This window comes from Anser brachyrhynchus (assembly GCF_964034855.1).
Source record: "Anser brachyrhynchus genome assembly, chromosome: 3".
Lineage (NCBI taxonomy): Eukaryota > Metazoa > Chordata > Aves > Anseriformes > Anatidae > Anser > Anser brachyrhynchus.
In genome coordinates, this window is record NC_137696.1 from 20,959,871 (window position 1) to 20,979,805 (window position 19,935).

General features: G+C 38.4%; 1 protein-coding gene across 3 annotated transcripts in view; it reads left to right on the top strand.

The window, feature by feature from the left end:
• Positions 1 to 4,272: 4,272 nt before the first annotated feature.
• The window catches only part of FSHR (follicle stimulating hormone receptor), an 84,803-nt gene continuing 69,140 nt past the window's right edge, over positions 4,273 to 19,935 (top strand). For 2 of the 3 annotated variants that reach the window (XM_080587201.1, XM_080587203.1), the window contains exon 1: positions 4,273 to 4,555. In XM_080587201.1, the coding sequence (XP_080443327.1) occupies positions 4,404 to 4,555 (152 nt within the window). In that variant the 5' untranslated portion in view covers positions 4,273 to 4,403. Of the gene's footprint in view, positions 4,556 to 4,582; positions 6,835 to 19,935 lie in introns of those variants that run through there. The other variant, XM_080587202.1, reaches the window with a different exon arrangement.

The window sequence follows — 19,935 nt, forward strand, 5'->3', positions numbered from 1 at the left end:
AACATTTTTTATCAGGTAAATGTTCTGTTGGCCTCAGTGACCCACTCTTTTAAAACCCAAGTTGATCGTTCACAAAAGGTAAATCAATGATGAGTCCAACTCCCTCTTATTATTTTTCTCTTAGGTGTCTATCTGTTATGTCTCACACTAAGTTTTTCAGGGCAGAAAATGCCATTTTCTGATCATAGCGTGATAGGAAAATAAATGCCATTACTGTCTGCAAAGCCTACAGAAAAAAACGTATGTGCTGGAAACCATCAAAAGAGTGAAAAATCTTCACTCTGAATAATGAACTTCTTTTGGATGTGGTTTGCATGTCATCTGTCCATACAGGCAATTTATTTGCCTGAACATTTTATAGAACAATTATAGTTGAGCAAAGCCAATCTTACAGTGGTATTCAGTAATTAAACACTATTCTGAGACTAGGAAATATCATTAGAAAGAGTGTTTACTTAATTAGATATCATGTTATGTTTCAAAACAGAGAAACACAAGCAGAAACTGCTGCAAACTTGCTTGCTTGTAGGTTGATGTACTCCAATATGCAGTAAACATTCTGCTGTGCAAGAAAACACTGTTTCCACAGCTCCAAAAGTTATATTTAGGAGCTGAGTTGACCATGTCTTTGCACTGCAGTGGAAGGACTTTGAGTCATTTTGGTGTATGTGAGGCAAGTTTAGTTAGGACAAGAGGGAAAGAGCTGGGATGTTTCCTTTTACTTCTCGTTGTATACCCAACAATCCAGGTGACAGGCACCTTGGTCAGAGGATGACATCTACAAAACACTTCAGTTCCTTCGGCTCAGTGCTTGCATAATTAGGCCAATGCTAATTTAGAGGCCAAGCCTATTAACCAGATTCATTTACCTTTGTCTTTAAAAAGAGCTCTCAGTGACCATATAACACTGAATTAACTGTCTATCCCAGAAGTCATCTAATTACGTAATTTACAATATCACTGTTGAGTTTCTGTCATAATTCACTTGATTGCATGTTTGTTGCTACAGTGCATCAATTTGAGGAAATTTCTGTTTCCTTACTCGGGAAAACAGTTTGCACTCTCAAGACCAATTTGCCAGCTGGAGCATAGTTCTTCAACAAAAGGATGCAAAGGCTCTTAGAAATATCTGAAGGCATCATCATCTCTGCATTTATACTTTCACTAGTATGTATGTCAGTGAAGAGACAACACAATTAACTATCTCCATGAGAGGTCCTTGCTCCGAGCATCTGAGCCTCTGAGGGCAGCAGAGTATGTAGCTGGAGCATGTCTATGGAGGCAGTAATTTGCCCTTTGTGTTGCTTTGAACAAGCTACTGAGGAAAAGGTAAAAAGCCCTGTGGTGACATAAAGATGCAGGACATATATGTGACTAGCTTTAAGTAGCTGTCATGGATCTCCTGCAACAGGTCCTTTGGGTTTTCAGGCATGTTGTTTGTTCTAACATGGTGCTCAGGAAGGGCTTGTGAGTCCAGCCATCCCAGGAAGAGACCAGGAAATATCTTGGCTTTTTTTTTCTTCCTTTTCATGGGTTTTCATCCTGGCAGGAGACAATTGTATTCCTGAACTGGTAACACAACTGTAAAGGGAGGATCATCACCTGATTAATTAACCCAGGGGGCTTTAGTGACAAGGCTGTATGTTAATTGACAATAATGAGCAGAAATCTGGAGAGAGATACCTGGTTCATTGAATTTAATGATAACTGCATATTTCCCTCAAAGTCTTACCTCCATAGTATTTTGACAGAATCATGGGTTTAGGCAGTTTTGTATTATTGAATAATCAGCATCTCACCTGTTGTAAATGAAAGTGGAGCACTGTGTACCATACTGATAAAAATGCCTCACCAAACAAAAACAGGAAGGAGACGACCTCCCTCCAATTTTTCTTTATTAAACTCATAATTTGTTGCTGGGCCTGACCTGATGTTTTTAGATGTCTCTGTTTCACTAACTGTTTTAAAAGAAAGCACACTTGCATAGTTTTGAAAGTCATTAATAACTGAAAAGATCCCTAGTGATATTTTTTAATCTCCTGACTTGTGCATATAGAAAAATTGTTACTATGATCTGCAACAAATTTTGTAGTTTGATATATGAAACCCAAAGTTAATCAAATTGCTATGTCTTCACATTTGTCCTATTTATTTTGACATTCAGAGCATGTTACCGCTTTTTAAAGGTTGTCGTAAATATTACTATCCATTTCATCAGTATAACATGACCATTTACACTGATATATTTCAGGATGAAGAGATATGGCTTACATTCATTTGTAAATAAATGAAAATTACCGAGGTCTCATTTTTGGTGGGTTTTTTCTTTTTTTTTGTTTGTTTGTTTTTTTAACTGACTGTAGCTGCAGAAACTGAAAATTTACTATTGAAAAAACAAACAAAACCAGAGAACCTAGTATGAGTTGTCTTCCTGGCCTTTGCTTAAATCATGAAGGGTCTAGCTAGTTAAGCTTTCAGTGGAATGCAGCCATTTTTTTCACTAAATGGGAATTTGTTTGACCATAAAACTTACTCCTGCAGTTTTCATCCCATTGAACAGGAAGGAAAGTAAAAGTTATGCTCATTAAAGAAGATCTTGTAGGTCTAAGATATTTCAAAGAAAATAATATGTATATGAAAGTATTTTCCAACCTAGATGATTCTATGATTCTGTTCTATATATTCTTTATTTCATATATGCATATATGAAAAGAACAAGGAAAAAGTCATTTTTTTAGTAGTCACTCTGATTCTCACAACACTTACAAAGATGTCTTAACAAAATGGACTCTGTATTTCACACGTATAGCTAATTTAATGCTCTTACAACTCATTACAAGCCTACCATTGTTAGAAAGAGATTGTCATGATTTTTTTAAATGACTTTTTCTGTGTAAATATCACCCTTCTCATCCTGAGTAGGCTTGTGTGACTGGGGGAAAATAGCAAATATTTGGTAAAATTATGGTAACTGTTAAGGTAACTTAAAGAATTAGTTAATTCATTTTTAAAAATAACTCAACTTCACTCAGAAACATGTGTATTTTGATACTTATTTTAAAGTTGAGAAGGGTGGAGTATTTCTACCAGCTCCTTATAGAGAAAAAGATGCTGTCTTGTGTCTCATTAGCTTTACTTACATTTTTGATTATGGAGGAATTGGGGAGGGGGAAGGAAAAGAAACAGCAATTTAACAGCTACTTTTAACAAGATTAAAATCCTTACAAGCAATCTGAAGAACTAAGTGTGAGTCAATTTCAGCAGTTACCCATGGAAACCCATCTACTGAGTTCACTTAACAGGCAAGCACCTTAACAGCTCTGTGTTTCTGAAACAGCCATTTACAGACTAAAACAAACAAACAAAAACTGTGTATCTCTAAACTCTCATTTCAAGTGTCTTCTAGACAAATCCTGGTTCCAGATGATAGACTGGTGCAGAATGACAGAGACAGGAAAGAGTTAGTAAGGTCCCTTCCACAAGGACTAATATTTGTAACAAGAAAGAAAATTTAACTCAGTCAAAAAGGAAATAGACAAGGACTCAAAGATGGGATTCTGTGTCCGGGCCTTATGATGATATTCTTGAGGCTGGTTTCCTCCTGTTGTGTCTCAAATCTGTTTATTTTCCAGATGATGAAATTAGGTTACTGGTCTCCAAAGACCTTTTGGGTTGTGGCATTTTCTCCCTTTGTGTTCCTTTAAAGGTGCCGAGGAAGAAAGGAAAAGAATCAGCAAGTGCATGTAGAATAATCACAGTTAAAAATAAAGGTGCGTTATTTAGCTCTAGCTTCAGGGTTATATAGCTTTTAACCTATCAAATAGATGACATATCTTATAAAATACAAATACATATACATATATATATATGTATATTTACCTAGGAGCAACATAAAAGCAGGGACTCTTGGATTCATGAAGGGAAGTACAAATAGTACCTCTCCTTCGGTGGCAACAGTGCCTAGGCTCTAGGACATGAAAACAGTTTCTTGTCTCTTGTCTTACCGAATAAAACATGCAAAATATCATAGCTGAGATGGAAGGCCCCTTTTCCAGTGTAGATATACAGTGCACCAAAAGCACTCTAGTCCATTCAGCTGGGGCCTGTGATTTTAACGTCAGTTAAAATAGAAAGTAATGTTATAAAATAAATATTACAAAAAATATATTATAACTTTTATCACGGAAAACCACCATCACTTTTCTCCATCCCAATAGCAAGTCCATAAAGGATCTCTGGCCATGAAGTGAAACTTGCTCAGAAGGCCTCCCCTAAGAGTCACGTGCTCTGTCTCAGCTTTTAGGGCGGATCTTCGACACAGGGAGACTCTCTGAGTTGCATCGTGAGGTCTTCACACTCCTTCCTTCTAGATGGAGGATTAGGGGACAGATGTGAAGACAGAGATGTTCTTGGTTCTCACGTGCTCGCTGATTCTCCTGGCAAGCTGCTCCAGCTGCCAGCACCACGCATGCCACTGTGCAGGCAGGATTTTCATCTGTCAGGAGAGCAAGGTGGTCCAGCTTCCTCGGGACATCCCCACCAATGCCACTGAACTGTAAGTGGGGAGAGGGAAGGGTTGTGAGCAGCAGCCTTCTTGCTGGCTTTCAAAACAAACTGCTGCCAAGGATTGGGTTTGTAGGGGTCACTGGGGAAACTTACACCAGCTGTTGGAAAAGCACAGAGCTTACACTGACGCTCACTTAATTACAGCTTGAAGCTCTTCTCCCTCACTCTTATCATGCTCACTTTAAAATCTCTGTTAAGAAAAGATGCAATATGCTATAATGCAAAGTGCAGAGTAGATTTTAACCAGGATTCTTTGGTACTGTGACAGCATCTTAAAGTATAAGGTCTAAGCTTTCTTTACAGCTTACTCTCGCATTGTCAAAGCACGTAGTACAACTTGTCTGCCCCAAACAACTTGGTGAGCATTTCTGTCTGTGCTGCAGGAGCTTTCCGAAGGTTTGGGCTTATTTGCCAAGAAGCAGCTTATTGTTTTCTGTTTGGAAATTGTGAAGGCATTAAAGAAAGGGCTGCAATGTGGTTCAGAGAATGACTCTCCTCTATCAGAGGAGCTGCATGACTGAGTTGAAGAGAGTGAACCATGTAAAGATACAATATTGCACTACTCAAGATTTATTTTTTTTATCTTAAATCTTCTCTTTGTTTTCCATAAAGTAACATGAACAATATTGTATGGCAGCTGTTTTCTGTGTCACTAGAACAGGCAAGCAAGAAAACTCATGCAATGTCAAGCACATAACTGTGCAAGTGATTGTTTTATCTTTTTTTTTTTTTAAGCAATTTATATTACCCCTTGCCTACACCCACAGGTGTCTGGCATCATTAGGACCTAACACAAAAAATGAAAGGAGTCGTCCTTGATAAACCCTTTTATTAATAACTGGAGTGGCAACTTGGAGGGAGGATACAAGGAAGAATGATATGTCCCTAGTTGAAAAATATGTCCCTATAAATATGTCCGTATCCTGACCTTACAGACCATATATATCCTTGGTTAATGTCCCACAGTTTTCCTAGCACAGACGTTTTGTTTCATTCAGAAGTAGTAGTTGTTATGCTCACTGAATAAGCAGATTGTGGTGAAAACTTGAGAAAAATGCCTGAATTAACCACATAAGGTCAGTAAAAGTTTAAATCATTCTCACAACTAGAGGAAAAAATAATCCATCCATAATTTGGGTCATCTGAATCTTACGTGAATTGTGTTCCAGGCACACACTGCTAATTTTGTTTAATTTTGCTTTGATTGTTTCTTTAGATTACACAGTTAAGGGCTGCCTTCCAGGGATTTAAAAAAAAAAAAATTATAATTATTTTTGCGAAGAAGTAGAATTTTAAATCACCAAAAACACCTGCCAGTATAATGGGGTTTGTTTCCAGCAGATCCTTGTTAACTTCTCTAGGGTTTTTTAAGGTTGCTAATTTGCTGGTTCTTTGGCACAACTGTGTGTTCCCTGAGACAGGCTGACTACAACATTCTGTGACTGTAAACAGCAGCTGAACTCTTTCTTCTTGCAGTGTTGTATAAATATTGCAGTTTGAATCTCTTGCCTTGACTCTCTTCCCATTTACACCAACTTTTGTTTCCTCGGGGGGCAATTTTTGTCCTGTTAAATCACCATAGCCCTGCGATTAATTTCAGCACAGCTTAAGAATTTGTCCATGAAAACTCTGTAGACTCTAGTGTTAACGTGACAAAAAAAAACAGGTGCATTAGCTGAGGAGTTTTAAAGTGACAGATAAACCTTAGATCTTCATTCAAGGTCAAAAGGGTATTCTGGAATGGTGTCTTCCTAAGCTGAATACCCAGTGGGTTGTTTCAGCTGACCGAAACACTTCACCACTCCAGGTGCTGTTGCAAATGCACTGTTGGTAACAGAGAATAAGATCTCACTGTGTTTCTTCCAAACACCTCAAGGAGTCAAAAGGGCTTTAAAACCAGCGTAGCAACTTGAGTGTAGATGGCAGTGGCATCTAAGGATCCTCTGTAGCACATGAGCACAGATTTCTCCCTGCCAAGTACAGCTCCTGCAAGGTGCTTTTTTCACTTAAGAACTCATTCTGAACATGCTGGATATGGTTTATGGTTAGACATACGTGTGTGTGTTGTTCAGTATTCTTGGAGCTCTTCACCTTCTGTGAGAAGGTGGTCTGGACAGCTTTCCTAAGCTACCCTAGTGCCATTTAGATGATGAAAAACATGCTCATGAAAGCATTGGAGAGAGAACAGCATAAGCGTCAAGCACTTCTGTTTCTGTGTGTTTCTGTTTCTCTACAGATATTTAAGTTGGGACAGTGTATGTGGCATTCGTAAGTACTACATTACTTGGTAAAATTCTCAGTATAAAAACATCGTCCTCACAGAACCACCAGCTGTATGCTGTACAGCAGTGCAAAGTTCACGCTCCTGATACAAGAGCTGGGGCTCTGCTCCTGATTGGATCAGCACCAGCTTTGGCAAGGGTGGCACAAAGGGAAGAGGGGGTTGATAGAAGTAGGTACTGAAACGACTGTGAAAAATACATATGGCTGTGACTTAAAGGACTGGAGACAACACACGGGAAAAGGGAGGCAGAAAGTTGAGATGGAAAGCTTAGGATCATTTGTGTCGGTGTGTTAATTATTAATCACCTGGGGAGGGGGGGCTCAGGAACAACTAATTACGGCAGTTCACTCCTCGAAGATTTAAAACAGTTTTAAAAGCCAGTGTTAAGCTTAGTAGTCCATTCTTACTATTCACTGAGATTTCATTTAGTCATTGGAGATCTTAATTAGAGAAAGTAACGTAAACAAAAAGAACTTGTTCTCAGAATAGAAGGGATCCTTCCTAAGACTTAGCAAACTGCTTTAAGCAGAAATGTATAAATGTCAACTGGGAATACAACTAGAAATGCCAGGAAAAGCTTACTCATCTCTTACAGCACCTGTTGGGTTTCTCATCTGAGAAGAGCCTTAAACCACTCTTAACCCAGGGAAGTAGAGAGCTGTACACCAGCAGTTAGGGGCACCCACGTGGGCAGTAGAATATACCTCTTTGACAAAATAAAGCAACAGTACAAGGCAACTTTGTAAGGGAAGTGGGAGAGGGCTGATTGGTCCAATTCTACTTGCAGTTGGCAGAGTTATGTGAGAGAAATATTAATATCAGTGTTTTATCTGTATCCTGTAATTAATGCTATTATAAAAAATTATTATGAAATCAGATTTGGTCATACAGTATTCATTATAAAGAGAAACTGTCTCCAACTCGTTTAATTTCCTGATTTGCTGCTGCTCCTAAAGGTTACTGTCTTGACGGTTAACTCTCCTTAGCTGATATAAAAGTGAAGCAGCCCAAAGCAGCAGGGAGATGTGGACCAGTAGATACCTTCTGCTTTCCTGTTTTCTACACCACAGAGATGTTATAAGAAACATCTCTTGAGAATGGAGGCTCCTCAAAGAAAGCTTGCAAGTGTGCCACTCAGCTAATTAAAAGTTCCCTTGTGAGCAATTGTTTAACATGTTAGCAGGCCAGAGGCTTCAGCAGGGGAATGGTGCCAGTTTTAGAAAGGAGCAACTAAGGTGATTGAAATAATTGATAACAGAAATGGTCCATCGTTTTGCACCCATTGAAATGCTGCCTAAGAGAGAGGAAAATTGCAGGTAAAATAAGTAAGGCTTAGGATTGGTCATGTGTTGTTTTGTATTTTAAAATACCTTCTCCAGCTTCACTAACCAGTTTAGCCATCGACAGAACAGTTTAGATGTATGTTATGCAGAAGGTTTTCTCCCAACTATCTGCAAACTGTAAACTGGTATTTTTTCTTGCCCTTTGCATAGGTGTTTTTGTACAACTGCTCAAGGATATTTATTTTAGGCTATCAAGTCAAGGCTGGGTAGACGTCTGCCCACTAGAACAGTGGCTGCCTTGAAATAGCAAGTTCTTTGTTATGAACTAAATGAGTCAGATGTGCTTCCCCGAGACACAAGCTAAAAATGATGTGAACAGTAGCTGCAACGCTGTCATTGACAGCTGCAATTAGAATTTTTTATGCTTTCACACATAAAGTTGAAAGCACATTGAAACCTGCAAGCAATTACAGCTCTTACTCAGGTGTTTATACTGGAGTACTAACCTTAATATAAGACAAACAGGGTGATGAAGACAAGCTAATGAAATGAAGACCCATGAAGCTGTCAAATACATATGTTACAGTAGTTAATTATATAGTTAATCAATAAATCCATGCATTATCAGAAAGGGATGGAAATATTCGCACTGCAGAGCACATTCATGGTATGTTGCATGCTATCTAAGACTTTCTTTTTTGCTTTTTAACCAGCGTTGCTTCTGCTATCAGTGTAGAAAAAAAAAAAAAGTCTGCAGTTAGTGTTAAATTCTTCTCTTTTCAAATTTATGACCAGTTCATACTTTGAAGCAGAAAGCTATAGAAGTTGGTGTATGATCGCTGGCTGTATATTGCCTGAAAGTTCCAATGCATATGTTAGATTCTGTATTTGACATTTTCACTGTGAGGATAAAAAGAAATAAGCAGAGCATAACAGAGAATAAAGAAAAGCCCAAGGAAGGAAGTGACACTAAAGAAAGATAATAAACTCTGCAGGGCAGATCCTCAGCTAGTATAAATCGCCAAGTGTATATCTCTGTAGAAACATCCAGTTTCTACAGCTTTAGAAGCATTTTAAGATGAGGCGGTGCACTGTGTGCAATACGAGGGGCTTTGTGCTGCAACACACTCTGCTGGATTACTCATTGTACTATGGCAATAAATACATATGCGTGACTTTCACCTGACTTACAGTGACTGAGATGTATGATCTAGTCTGAAGATGGATCGCTGTGTGCACGTATCTTTGAAATTCTTTGAAATGATTCATATTCATGTAACGTATCTTTGAAATGAAAGTGCATTCACTTAAAATGTAATGACAAGTATATGACTTGTTAAATCAGTAAGCTCTTTCCAGGGAAACACAGTGAAGGACAAGACTTGATTTTTGTTTTCATGGGGCACTGAGAGGGTAACACAGTCTTACCCCAGCCTCTGACGCTGGGATCAGCTACAGATTGACTCCTGCTGTACAAATCCTGACTTTTCTAGCAGTCTCTGTCTTGCACATGCACACAGAAAACAAAGCTGATTCCTCATGAGGCATAAACCGGCATACTACTCTGTCTGGAGCATCTCCACTCCCACTGCATTTTTGGAGATGCTCTGCCTATGCAAACAGGTGTCACTAGGACAGAAGGTGTTTCTGCTCCCCTCCAACCAAACTGATAGCTTCAGTCTTCGCTATTTTACTTATTATTCTGAGACATTTAAGTCATAAACTGTAACTGTCAAATGGAAGTGCTTGTTATAGGATGTTTAAAAACATCCCAGTTTCGGAAACAGAAGTTACAGAAGCACTGATCTCTGAATTTCATAATTGATAAAAAGGCAAGTAATTCTTTGCAACTATGAAACTGAGGAGAGAAATATTTGTTTGGGACTTCATTGATGAGTGACATTTCTATTCTTTCTGTGTCTTTTTGTGTTAATGAGGAAGATAAAAATATTCACAGTACAAGTGATGTTCAGAATCAAAGGTTTGCATAAAGATTGGCTAAAGAAGTACATGCTTATTTTTACGTTCACTCCAAGACTGTCCTAAGCACAAAAAGAACTGGGCTCATGTCACCTCCCCAAATGTCTGATAGCAGATGGAAGAGTCTTGTCAGCTCTGTGTAGTCTTCTAGTCAGACATTTTAGATATAACCTGCTTCACTTCTACTTACAAAGAATCATAACTTGCTTATTGAATGAGTTTATTATCAATGTTTTTCTAAAGTGTTCGGAAGATTAAACAAATCATTTGTAGCTGTTTCATTTTCTTCCCTTGTCTGGAATAGGATATCTTCATCTTGGGTGCCTCCCCATTCAAATCTTGTCTCATTTAATTATAACGTATGAGAGCCTGACAGTAATGTGATTTATAAGATGCAAGCTGGTAAGCACCAAGGTTTAGCACAGAGGAACAGCAAGAGAGAAAAGTCCCTGTAAGATCAGAAATAAGTAGTTTTCAAACTAAAATGTGGTTAAAATGGAGAAGTTGTTAAGCTTAGGGGACATTACAATGGAGAATGGAGCTCAATCTTTTATCCCTCTGATAAGAATATGAATTAGAAAACAGACTTGAGGAATCTTGAATTCGCTAGTGTCCTGCAGCAGTTAATTTTCCTTTGCTCTAAACAGTATGCCTCACTAAACTCTTCAATCATATAAATGATTTCCTAGCTCCATTTACTCCCCTTTCTATGGCTTCTCACAACTCATCAGTTTTTACTACCCAGAATTAAAACTGTTTTTTTTTTTTTTTAGACCTTGTTGCTTTTTCTTTCCTAATATTGAAATCTGTTAGTTTCATGTCACATCCCATCCTGTGATACCAAGACTCTTTGGCCCAGAATCTTATTGATGCCTGTGTATAAATATTACTAGGTGGGAGAGCTCTAGGATTAAATTTTTAAGAGTGTTTTTATGAGTTTGAAGGACATGCTTCTCAGATGATTCTGTGTTTCTGTTGTAGTTGTTCAGCTTAGCTAAATTACCCTCCCATTCCTTTCATATGGACCTCAGGCTATTTATGCTGAGGTGGATGCAGAAAGATGCATGTTTGTCCTCCCACATGCCAAAGGGGTTCTCATTGGGCTGGGAACATCACTGAAAATATTAGGTACATGGAGAGCTTAAAAAGAGGCAAGAGAAAGAGAGCGGATAAGAGCCAGAACAGAATGTATGGTCATATTGAAGATCTCAAGTGAATATACTGGCCTGGAGGGGATAGCTGCTCTAAGTGCCTGCAGTTTGTATACAGGAAGGGGTCCTCTGAAGCCAACCAAATTATCTAGCATAGCAAAGAAAAATAAACCTGTCAGACACCTAACTGAGGAATGGAAGAAATCCATGCAAAGTTCAACATGCTTCAGACAATCTCTTCTAACTTGACAGCTTTTTACTTTAGTTCTGCTTAACTTTCCTGAGTGTCCTTGTGCAGGCAAGCTAAAAGATAATTGGGATAGGTTCACAGCTAATTTAAATTGTCATAGCTTCATTAACTTCAGTGGAAAGAACTGAGTTCATTTTTGCGGTCTGGCAATGAGGACCTCTGTCAGACACTGGTTGTTCATTTTGGTGGTGGTCAACTGGCAGTTTATTTGTGTGTGTATTTGGTAAACAAGATTTACTGGGCACAAAAGACAAGTATCATTTTTCATAATGGTGTATTAGTTTTACACTGTGAAGGACAAGCACTTTGGTAGGAAAAGTCACTTTTCTTTGTTTAAGACCTTGACCTTTCCAGATAAAACTTGTAAATTATTTCACAGTCCTTGCCTGTAGTTTGATTAGACTGCTCTTATTAGCAGTGAAATGTAAGTCATTAAAATTAAGTTTATATCAAATTATAGGTCAGAGTCAAGCCTGGGTTTCATATAAGAGTATAGAAAATTATTTCTTCTAATTGCCTTTCATAAGCTATAATAGGGAGCGCAATTGCTGCCTTTATTCAGGTGCAGCTTCCTTGATTTTTGTCGTCTAGGGTTAGAAAAGCATGTGATTTGTTTGCTCTGCTTAATGTTTTTCTCCAAACATCCTTATGTGCTTCAGGAGCTCAGCCTGAAAGATATGGATGCTTCTTATCTCTCATTACCTTATCAGGCCACTTCAATATATTTTTTCATAGTTAACTAGAGGAGAATTTGCAGATTTATTACATGCAAAGGGAGATATGTTTCTGCATGAAATGAAAACAGCCTTCAATCCAACTGAGCATGAACTAGTCTTTGTTTTCCGTAAGTATATTTCCATAACTTGTGAGCTTTCTGAGCCTGTGTCTTTGCTGGACTGGCTAAATAATTCTCTATCTTTGACTGTAACACATTCAAAACTTGATATAGTCAGGGCAGCCTGGACTTTGAACTTGTAGCTGCCGGGTGAGCTGTGAGCTGAAGCTTTCCCCTCTGTACACCCTCTTATCTGCACAAGAATGTGGTTGCTAGTCAGCACGTTAGCATATTTTGCCTGGAAATCCTGTTTTGGGAAAGTCTTTGCTAGACAGCCCTAGTAATGTTCCTACTTACTTAAAGTTCCCCCATAGCACACATGAAGTTGTGATTTCTGATATGATGTTTTGCTCAAATATAGACCGTTACTTGGAACTAGTTTGTGAATAGTTATTTGTAAGTAACCTGTGAATCTTCAGTGGTTTTCCAAAACCACTATGTGCATAAACATGGGGTGGGGAAAAATTCCAAGTTTTCTGTGTTTGATTAATCCCTTGTTTGAGAGTAGAATAAGAAGGGAACATATGTTGAAACAATGCTCAGTGGACTTTTTTGGATTTGAAAGGGGACTGTGGAAATCATGAATTTAGATTCATACCGATTTGAACTGTTATATTAAATAAAGCACAAAGATACTTTTCTTTGCATTTCTGACCAACTGATATTATTATTCCAGGTTCCTTTCTTACAGAAAGCTTGTGGTTAGCAGAGCCATGAAAGGGAAGTAGCACCCAAGAACAAATTAATGGAGAAATATTAGTGGAATGCAGCAGGCTTGGGGAGAGCCCAATTTACACAGAAAGTTCATAAGCAGGGACAAACCACTCCACAATTTTAACTGTTAATGTTCCATAGGAAAAAATGTCACCTTGCAGCATATTGACTTAATGGTTTGAGTATCTACTTTTCATAACATTTATATTATTTGAAGAATTAGCACTGGTTCTAGTCATAGACTGTCTTTCAACCAGAAATATTTTAAATAATTTCTCATCAGCTTCTTAGAGTTGACCAGTCTCTATCAAGCTTAGTTGTAACTAAAAACATTTCAGTAGGTACAGGACAAATCTTGCTTTCCCTGTTCTGAGATGACTTGTCAAAATGGGTGGGATTGCTTTTGTGAGTCAGAAAGGTAAGATTTAATTTATACATAAATTACCAGCTGGCCACTCACTTCGTACAGGAAAATAATGAAGAATAGGAATTACCCTGAAGATTGGAAGAGGAACTGGGAAAAAGTGATGTGTACTTATTTGGGTTTGTTTTTCTTCATTAAAGAGCATTGTCACACAGGCAGGCTAGGAATTCTAGTGGTTTTCTTCACGAACCTTCTGGAAAGACTTTCAGTGGTTTTATATTCTGTGCTATGCCTCATGCTTAGAAATGATCCCTGGTGTAACACTCCTGCCAACTCTGGGCTTTGAGAAGTGTGGATTTCTGTGCTAACTTTGATTCAGCTTTGATTTCTTTGTTCACTTACACCACTGCATGCAATAAATATACTCAGCTATTCACTTTTGTAGCCCAGTAAGCATGTTTGAGGACAGAGCCTATGTCAAATGGCATGTTATTCAACTGGAAGTACTTGCATCTATGACAGCCACAGACACTCATCTAGGCAAGACAGCAAACTTAGCTCCAGCAGTAGAAGTTACTACCCATACTGCTCTTTCTAGCATCTCCGGTCTCTTCACAGCTGCAGAAAATGAACACAGATCAGCCAAATACATTTTTTTTCCTCGCTAACTACTGAGAAATAACCAATGCTGAAGTCTTTTCTTAGAATAGTCTTGTCTCACAGACGGAATATTTACAGACATATGGAAATTTCTGAGCAAGCTATATGTAAGAAGAGGGGTTATAAATCCCCCAACTCCCCACTACTGTTGGAAGGTAGAGGATTGATGCTAAAAAACTTGCCTCATCCCTGAAGTTTTCTTTGGCCAACAGAGCTGCTATGGAAATTGTTTCTTTTTTTCTTTTCTTGGAAAGTGGAGAGTCATAAAAGAAGTACAGACTGAGTCAGAAAATGACAGCAAAACAAGACATGCCCCAGCAGAACAACAACTCTCTCTGGGTGGAATTACTGGTTTGGGGAAACGTTCACTGTATCTGAATCCCAGGAGCTATAAATTTCCTATTTGCAGTATATTGTTGCCATGGCAGATGAAGCCCAGACCTTGTTCTTCAGCGCTTTGAAATCACTATTAGTGGCCCCTGAGAGAGAATACCTTACAAGAAAATGTAGAGTTTGAGTCCACAAATATTTGTACACATCCTAATTGCTTGCCCAAGCAGCTCTGTGGTGTTCCAGTGGGACAAATCACAGGTGCAAAACTACCCATCTGTACGTATTTGCAGATTCAGGACTTTGTGCTCTTGCACTGCACAGGAAACCACTCCAGGGAAAAATAGAGTTGTTGAAAGCACAAATGAGATATATATGTAAAAGTTAAAATATATTTTAAGTTATTAGTGAGGGTTTTAATTGTTTTAGTAGGCCATATGGAGATGTAGACTTTCTTAGGGCTCACAAAGTTTGCTATAATTAGTAACAGATTTCACAACATTCTTGATAAGTAGGTAAATATAATTTTATCCATTTCAGAAGTGGTAAAGCCACAAGATATAAAGGAGAAGTAGTTTCCCAAAAGTACAGGGTAACAAATAAATGGTGTATCTGGGACTACAGCCCCTTCAGGATCTTATTCACCAGACCATACTCTTATGACAATGTATTCCCTTGCTCAAAAATAAAAAATAAAAATAACTTTAGCATATTCATATTACTTTCTAATAACTATTTCTTATCATGAAAAGGCTTTGTGCTCAGCAGCATGAAATGCAGGCCTGCTGTTTTGGATCTCCTAAATAAGGAGTCATAATGTTCAAGCAATGTATATACAGTTTCAGGGTTTTTTTCCTCAAATGTATTTATACTGACATGCTACTAGTGCATCATCATATTTTCCAATTTCTTCATTTGTATGCTTTCCTTGTATCAGTTTCTGTCACTTTACTAGAAGAGCAGCATTGCACAGTAGTGCTACAGTCTAATTTCAAGACAGTTGAGGTGAAGATTTTTGTGAGCATTTCAGTTACAGATAATTGTTGGATCTGTTATAGAATCATTTAGGTTGGAGAAAACCTTCAAGGTCATCAAGTCCAGACATCAACCTAAATTACTGTGTCCCATCATTAAGCCCCATCCCTTAGTGCTATGTCCATACATCTCTTGAATACCTCCAGGAATGGTGATGCCACCACTTCCCTGGGCAGCCCATTCCAATGCCTGACCACCCTCTCTGTGAAGAAATTCTTCCTGACATCTAATCTAAACATCCCCTGACTCAACTTAAGGTCATTGCCTCACGTTCTATTACTTGTCATCTGAGAAAAGAGACTGACACCCACCTTACTACAACCTCCTTTCAGGTAGTTATAGTGAGTGATGGGGTCAGCCCTCAGACTCCTTTGTCCAGACTAAACAATCCCAGTTCCCTCAGCTGCTTCTCATGTTCTCATACTTTCTAGTCCTTTCCCCAGCTTCACTGCTCTTCTCTGAAAGCATTCCAGCAACTCAATATCCTTCTTGTTGTGAGTGGCCCAAAACTGAGCACAGTACTCGAGATGTGGTCTCACCAGTGCTGCGTACAGTGGGACGATTGCTTCCTTAGTCCTGCTGGCCACACTGTTTCTGATACAAGCCAGGATAGCATTGGCCTTCTTGGCCAACTGGGCACACTGCTGGCTCATGTTCATCTGGCTGTTGATCCAGCACTCCAAGGTGCTCTTCTGCTGGGCTACTTTCCAGCCACTCTTCCCCAGGCCTATACCACTGCCTGGGTTTGTTATGGCCGAAGTGCAGAACCCAGCATTTAGCCTTGTTGAATTTCATCTGATCAGACTCAGCCCATTGATCTAGCCTATTCAGATCCCTCTGCAGAGCCTTCCTACCCCCAGGTAGATCAACGCTCCCACCCAGCCTGTTGTCGTTTGCAGACTTAGTGAGGATACACTCAATCCCTTCATCCAGATCATTGATAAAAATGATAAACAAAACCGGCTGCAAGACTGAGCCCTGGGGAATGCCACTTGTGACTGGCCTCCAACGGGGTTGAACTCTACTTATTATGAATCTTTGAGCTTTGCCATCCAGCCAGTCCTTCACCCAGTGAACTGTACTCCTCCCTATGCCACCTTCTGCAGGAGAATGCTGTGGGAGACGGCTTCAAATGCTTTACTAAAATTGAGGTGAACAACTTCTACAGCCTTTCTCAAAACTCATTATGTGTGTATACGGAGTACTAATTGACAGGTTTTCATCCATTATGAGTTTAGCTACTGTCTTTGTGCAGGTTCTTAGCTATAGCCCTTCATAAATACATGAATAAATTTACACGATATGTTTTTTAAAAGATATATAGTATTAATGCTGCAAATAAGATTACTTTGGCTTCCTTCATTTTTGTGTATGTTTTTGCCATGTTATATTGTTGTGGCTGAGACTATAGAATTCAGCGTGCATTCTTCTAGGACTTTACAGGAAGACTGTACAGGCTGGACATTGAGATAAGAGTCTCAGTGAAGTACCTGTCAAAGAGTACTTTCCCTTGGGCATACTGATGTCCTGGTCTGGCAGGGACAGCCTTGTAGATTCAGGGCTGTGGACTTGCAGCAACTGCTGCTTGTCATTTTGTTTGTCTGTCATCGGCATGAACAGTCAGGATGAAGTGCTGTATGGTATTAGAAAACAGGGAATCTGGCTCTTTGTTCAAGGCTTTTTTTTTCTTTTTTTTTTTTTTGTCTGTGTCAGGCTGCCAAGAGGTGGCCTTGGTTCTAGGCATAGATTCATCAGCTTGGTGTCCTCCAGGCTGAAAAAACATAGTTGTGATTATCAGCTAAAATAGGGAATGAGGCAGGGGGTGCTTCAGAAGTTCCTGCTTGCATCTACCTGAAGATTTTCTGCATTCCTTAGAAAGTTAACTAACCTTTGCTTTTGAAGGGATAGCAGGCTGCTGTTCTCTATAAAGGAATGTATACATTTCTGTAAAGCACTTTATGGTGGTATCCTACTTTTATGAACAACATCTCTGGGCTTTAGCTTATATTGCATGGAAATATTCAGTGTTTCTTGGGTCCAAACTCTATGGATTCATGTGGGCTTTCAATCTTAGAAGCCCACAAGATCCAGAAGCTTTAATCTTCAATGTGATGTCAACAGCTTTTCTTAAAACACTCCAGAGATTGAAGACAGTGCACCTAGACTAGATGGAGGCCTAAATTTCACCTTTGGCATTAAGTATAACCTCATTGTAGGAGTTTCTGTGGCACTGAGCCCTTCCAACAGCAGTATCCATATTTCGGTAGCTGCTGTCACAGAATCCAATGACCCTGGTTCTGTGTTAGCATGCCTAACAGCACACTTCCAAATTATGCTTGGTTTGCATGTTGATCCAAATGTTTTTCCCTCATGTTTATTTAAAAAGAAAACTCCCTGGATCTTATTGAAAAAGTGGTGGCAGAAAATTTCTGGAGAAAAGAAGGTGTCAGACCAACTCCTGCCATCCTAACGCTAAAATAGCAATACTCACTATGTCAGAGGCTACTTATGCCAAATAAAAGAATAAGTATCTGAAACACCTGTGTGTTTCAGGGAATTACCCTTGAATGAAGGAGGCAGGAAAATCAAAAGGCATACACAAAAGCAGATAATAAGTTAGTTGTGTCTTTCTGTAGTTTCTTTACATATTATTTGTTCTTTTGTAACTCAATATATAGACCCTAAATACTGGTTTGGTGAATGATAGTATCTTATAGAAACTGTTACTTTTGCCAAAAGCAGAATTAAATAATCTTTTAAACAGTGCAAGCTAATAAACAAAGCCTTGGAAATAGATGTCCTTTACAACTGTCAAACTCAGAGCAAATGTTCATTTTCTCATCACTAAGAAAGTGGTAGAAAATGACCAAGATCATGCTAACTATTGCTCAATCTATTTGCAAGAATAGATGTGAATGTTACCTTAAATAAGGAAGAAAAGAAAAAGAAAGAAAAAAAAAAGTGCTTGCATAGTGAGACGAAATAAACAGAAGCGCTGGTTATTTACCAAACGCTACATCTAACCCAACAGCTCAAAGGGTGTAAATTAATGGTACATTTTCTCAACAAAGCTAGTAACACCAATAACCATTCATTCTCTCTTTTTTTTTTTTGCAAGACTAACTCTTCTTTAAAACTTAAGGGAACTTTTACCAAATAAGATAGAGGAGGAAAAAAAATGGAGATCCTGCAAGGAACCCATAATTAGAGGAGATCTTAAAGTAATGATATAGACCTTTGAAACAAGCCTGTATATATGTAAAGATTCTGCAACGGTAAATGTGAAACTTTACGATGACATTTCAGGTTCAGTAGTGACACTGACTGTCATTTTTACTGGCCCTAAAGCAAAACCAAACATAGTTAACCAAGTCTCTTGCAGCGGATTCTATCAGCTAGATAAGATGTGCAGCACTTAATGTACAGTACATTTGCTGATTGTAGATGTCGCTGGAGAAGAATGTGAGGCCAACTCATTTTTTTTTGTTACAAACTCTGATCAGGACGATTCCATCTCTGCATAGAAAGATTATCATTATGTTCCTGATTAGTTTAACCTCTGTTCCCATTACTCGGGCTTATGCATGTGATAAAAGGTCTATCCAATACATATTGAAAAATCAGTGGAAGAATTTCTATTGATTTCCATTGGATTGTGCAAGAATATTGGGTCTGGTCTTTTACTGCATTGCTTTAACATTTGGTCATCAGTACTAAAATGTCAGCTGATAAAAGCTAAGGAGCCTTGGCAACCTTTTTCTCATACTACTCATGATTAAATGTGTATATAAAATGAGAGTATTAGACAAAGCAAAGTTATTATAGAATTTTTACTTCTTTAATTATCTTCTGTCACAGCAAGTTACCATTGCTTTTAATTAAGCATATGTCTTTGGAGTGGCAAGATGTGCTGCCTCATGCTTTATCCCTGCTGGAAATGTTTGTTTCTGTTTTGAAGTTGTAATATAAAATGTCAGGGGGTGGAAGGAGAGCAGAGATTTCACATATCCTGGTATCAAGTACTGTATATTATGTTTCCTTAACTCTGTCTTCAAGGTGAGCAGTCAAGATAAGCCACTGATCTGCAGCCCATCTAATTTGTTTTTCCATCATTTTCTCAAGTTGTCTTATGTCCAATAATCATTTCAGTGTAAGTGACACTGCTGGGAAAATCAATTCTTCCCGACTGAATAGAAAATAACTTATACTACAGTTGAATCATAATTGGTATTTTGTTTATTTTGTCAGACTTGCAGTTAACTTCTGACTTCTTTGGCCAAGGAAGTTCTGTGTCTTCTGCAAGGGTACTGCTTGCAGAATTATGAAGTTAGTAGACTATGTAATATAAGTAGATTATGAAATCTACTCTGACGAGAAAGTAATAAAAAACGCTTATGGATCTAAACTGAATTTTCTGTCAGATAGTTAATATTATCTCCTTGAAGATTAAAAATTCTGAATATTTATTAACAAGGTGTAAGGC